The 4,640-nt window shown below is 39.9% G+C and overlaps 1 protein-coding gene across 1 annotated transcript; it reads right to left on the bottom strand.

The window, feature by feature from the left end:
* Positions 1–327: 327 nt before the first annotated feature.
* On the bottom strand, positions 328–4,108 carry foxj1b (forkhead box J1b). Its single transcript, XM_073828892.1, has 3 exons — positions 3,913–4,108; positions 3,246–3,822; positions 328–1,797 (listed from the first exon to the last, which is right to left on the bottom strand). Exons 2-3 carry the CDS (start codon positions 3,795–3,797, stop codon positions 997–999), a joined length of 1,353 nt encoding a protein of 450 aa, XP_073684993.1. The 5' UTR covers positions 3,798–3,822; positions 3,913–4,108; the 3' UTR covers positions 328–996.
* Between the last annotated feature and the right edge of the window lie 532 nt (positions 4,109–4,640).

The raw sequence follows: 4,640 nt of genomic DNA, 5'->3' as shown, positions 1-4,640 counted from the left end.
TGATCATTCTTAGTTCATGTTAACTAATGAACCTTATTGTAAAGCGTTACTCTAAAAACTGATCAACTGAGCAAAAATAATTCAAATCAAGTACCACAATGGTCATAAATAGTTTTGACCATAGAGAGAATGCTTATTATTCTCATAATGGCTTTAAACAAAGAATGTTGTTCGCTAACTTATGTGGAATTTTGAGGAATATGAAAAAAATAATTAGAACAACAACGTAAATTTGTACTTGTAATATGTATATAAAGAACTCATGCATGATGCATGCAAAAATCAAAAGCAACAGACTGAAAAACGTTGTACAGATTGATCCTTTTATTCAAGTACAGAATATATTTCGTTTCACGTTGCATGTTTTAGTCCATTTCTCAAAGAATCGATACAAGTACACTTCTAGAACAGTCATTGCCTCGTAAGATCGCCACCCACAATTCATGGTAAATCTGAGACTAATGCATTACATTTTGAAACGCAGGAGAGCCCTTGTGGGACACTTTGCACTCTCGTAGACTATCATAAAACCGAGAAAATAAATTATGAGGCTAAATCACCGGGCAACAATCTGAGCTACTGTTTCAAAGTGCTTGTGCGGGGTTATTTCGTCTCTGGAAATGATTTTGTGAAGCACTTTGGCTTGGTTGCATCCCTTTTCCCTCAAATATGTGATTTATATTTATTTTTGTTAGATTTGTATAAAGCCTAAATAAACTAAAATGAATATATTAGATTGATTAATCAATAAGGAACAAAATGCCACTATCCTAAATAACTACATTCGTCCCACAACATCTTGAGACAATTTCCAACAAAAAAATCAAGGGTGATTATAAATGAATCAGTATAGGTTCTTACAAAATGCAAAAGAAGTACAAAGAATAATTACATATAACCTCTTACATCCTCAGTAATTCTTTATGCTAATGTAGCAAAACAAAAGTCAGTAAGTCTTCAGACGAGCAAAGACAGTGCATATGTATTCAGACGTCTTCACAGATACGACTCTGCTCTTTCCCAGAGTTGCATCTCAGAGAAGAATCCCTCACAAAGCCCATAGCCATGATCCAAAGTAAGTGGAATGGCTTGGACTTCCTCTTTAATCTCCCAAGGATGCTGCTGATGCTGGTGAACCTGCTCCGTGAACATTCCCTCGTAATATTGCGGATGGACCTGTACTTGCTGGTGGTGCTGTTGGTGAAAGTCCTCCACGTTGCATCCCATCATGCCGTTGGCCTCTAGGTAAGCACAAGCCTGCTCGTCCTCATTGCTGTAGCCAGGCCCATGCTGGTTCTGCGAAGATAGCTCCATCTCGCACCCCAGCGAGCTCAGCGCCGTGTTGATATCCAAATCCTCAAACGTGCTATCGTTCCCACTAAGCACGTCGTCAAAAACAGACGCCAGGTCGAAATCTCCTCTCAGTACGTCTGACGTTTTAATGTCGGTGGTTAACAGAGGGCTCTTGGAGACTCTGGCCAGCTTGCTGCCTCGTTTGGGGAAGACTTGCTTACGTTTGTTTCCTGGGACAGGTCCTTGGAAGTGGCCCATTCCCATTTGTTGGCCGGTCTGGTTGCACTGGGAGCCGTACGAGAAGCTGGGAGAGGATAACATTTTGCTCTGTCTTTGGGTATTGAAGTTTGTGGCAGGCATTCGCCGCCGTTTGAAAACGCCATTGACAAACATGTCAGCGTACTGCGGGTCGATTTGCCAAAAGCCTCCTTTTCCTGGCTCGTCTTTCTGCCTGGGCACTTTCATGAAGCACTTATTCAGGGACAGGTTATGGCGGATTGAGTTCTGAAAGAAAAGGAGAAAATGCTTAAAATCACTAAAACCTATTATTTATGCAAATTTACCTAAGCTGTTTGAACAAAGAACCAACATTATGGTTACATTCTAGAGTGTAGAGTATAAATGCAACTGCTTTAAGTGACAGAAGAAGACGGCACACATAAAGGTTCCTATAAAATCCCATTGTGCAACAGGTAGAGGTGTCCTATTTCATTAGCTCACTGTGTGTGTCTGACAGAGACAAATGGGGGAGGGGAATATTGCGTGTACAAGAGAAGAAATGCGGTGAATAAGGCCGAGGCTCTCTAGTAATGCAGCGCTCCTAGTTTCACATGATCAGTGGCTCCCTTAAGGATCCCTCATTATGGAAAAAGGCCTCAGGAAACTTAGTGCTCTTGGGTATAGTGGTCTCAGCTTCCATCATCAGTCACCCTACCTTTAGTATAGATGAGTGCACAGGTCTGTTTTGGTAGTGCTGTACTGACAGACCATGGTTAACAAACACCAATTAATAGTGTCAATTTGATTCATCAATGAATGGCTCTTATGAACCGGACCTTTTGGGTGAATTTGAAACATACAGATATGTGACCCTGGACCACAAAAGTCTTAGGTAGCATGGGTATATTTGTAGCAATAGCCAGAAATACATTGTATGGGTCAAAATGATCGATTTTTCTTTCATATCAAGAATTATTAGGATATTAAATAAAGATCATGTTCCATGAAGATATTTTGTATATTTCCTACCATAAATCTATCAAAACCTACATTTTTATTAGTAATATGAATTGCTAAGAACTTCATTTGGACAACTTTAAAGGTGGTTTTCTCACTATTTAGATTTTTTGTACCCTCAGATTTCAGATATTCAAATAGTTGTGTCTCAGCCAAATACAAACAAACCATACATCAATTAAAAGCTTATTTATTCAGCTTTCAGATGATGTATAAATCTCAGTTTTAAAAAATTGACCCTTATTATAGTCCAGGGTCACAAATATAGTACTATTATCAAACGAATGACTCTTATGAGCTGGTTCTTTTTTAGTGAATCAGAAACATACAAAGCTACAGGTGTAGTCTGAATCCAGAATATGACTCTTTATCATTAATTTTGTTAGGTTTATTTCAAAAAGTTTAAGACATACACACTTCCTATACTAAGAGATGTATTAACTTTGTTATATCTGGTCTGTTAAAATCTGAAATTGGCTTAAATAGATATTTAAAATATATATATATTTACTTTTTCCCACACAAGGACTAAAGGAATCGTTAATAGAACCGTTAAGGAACCTGAATCGTTAAGATGAATCGTATAATGGTCGGTGCACCTGTTGCACAAAAATCCTTTTTTTCTTTTTCTACTTCAAAAATCGAAAGATACTGCATTTCAATGAGAAAAAACCCCCACAAACAGTGATTCTCAAATAAATGATCGGTGAAGTTACCTGCCAACTTGGCTCCGCGTATCTGTAGTAGCAGAAATTCTCCGTGATCCAGCTGTATATGGCTGACAGAGTGATTTTGGTTTTGTTGCTAGCTTGCATTGCCATGCAAATCAGAGTGGCATATGAATAGGGTGGCTTCACATGGCGGTTTGTTTTATAGTCTATTTCCTCAGACGGATTTGTTTGCGCCGTTATGTAGTGTCCCGCTTGCTGGTGCGCGTATGAATTCGCCAAACTGCTGCAGGACGTTGTGGGATTCCCAGGTGTTTGTGGCATCCCTGTGGCGGCGGTATCTCCGGCAGGTGGGCTGGAGGGTGAGTCGGTGCCCCCCAGCTGGTTTTTGTGGTAGAAGAGGTGTTGCGGATGGCAGCCGGAGCTGGGAGGCCGCTCAGGATTGGCACTGAGGATGGAGAAGTTCTGCAGCCAGTGCAGACTGGTGAGACTGTCATCAAAGTGAACAGAGCCGCTGACATTGTCTTGATCCTCCGGATGAAGCATCATCCATTTCTCTTTGAATTTATTCGCGATCTCAGGGCTCATTAACACTGGCATCGTGGGCAGAATTTAGTGTTCAGATCTGTAAAACACACAGCGTTTAATAAAAAAAGTGTACTTTATAAGCTGTACTTTATAATCCACCGCAAACTGAGGCAAATTAAATGCCTACCTGCGAATTGAAAACAAGCCGAAGACCTTGTCGGTTTGACCCGTAGCGGTGAATATCTCTCAGTCCGTTAGATTCAACCTGTTCGACTCAGTGCAACAAGTGCAGCAGATAAACGTGCGCATCCACAAAATCAGACATGTCCTGATACCCACTGCGTAGAAGTATCATTCCAATCCTGTCCTGAAGACAGCCATGTAGAAACACATTTACTCTTTCGCAAGCGACTGAATACGAGTGAAATAAGATGTAGGCTTTGCTCTCCGCCGTTTTGCCTGTTTCTTAATAGCCCTTTAAATGTTGACGCTCTCTGATTGGCTAAGAGCTCCGAGTTGAACATGTCATTGTCTCTCACGAGGAGTGTATTCAAGCACACATCCGCGCGAAATGTGACAGGTGCTTATTTTCTTCCAATTATAGTAATTTATTAAATTATTCAGTTATTTATTAGATTTTCAAACCACGAGAACTGACATATTTCTTGATTGAAATGCAGCCTATAAACTGATACATTAATGTTTTTTGCGTTTTATCTAGTATTATTATCATCAATAGCGTTATAATATAATAATAATATAAGTCTTCCTTTAAATCAATTTTCATTTCAACTCTGCTACATACCTGGAGTGAGTCGTTAAAAAGCCGTTGGTAAAACTATGCGCCCGCGCAAGAGTTAAAGTAAGGCGCACAAATGAAAACAGTGACGTGCAATAAAAGAAGCGCGCCACTCA

The sequence above is a fragment of the Garra rufa genome, chromosome 22, assembly GCF_049309525.1.
Source record: "Garra rufa chromosome 22, GarRuf1.0, whole genome shotgun sequence".
Taxonomy (NCBI): Eukaryota; Metazoa; Chordata; class Actinopteri; order Cypriniformes; family Cyprinidae; genus Garra; species Garra rufa.
Note: the sequence above shows the minus strand (reverse complement) of the source record. Positions and strands in the feature narration are given on the sequence as shown.

Bases quoted from the DNA above. Each gene is read 5' to 3' on its own strand.
- foxj1b (XM_073828892.1), bottom strand. From the start codon at position 3,797: ATGCCAGTGTTAATGAGCCCTGAGATCGCGAATAAATTCAAAGAGAAA. The intron at 1,798-3,245 runs GTAACTTCACCG...CTTTTCTTTCAG, and splicing joins ACGCGGAGCCAAGTTGGCAG to AACTCAATCCGCCATAACCT.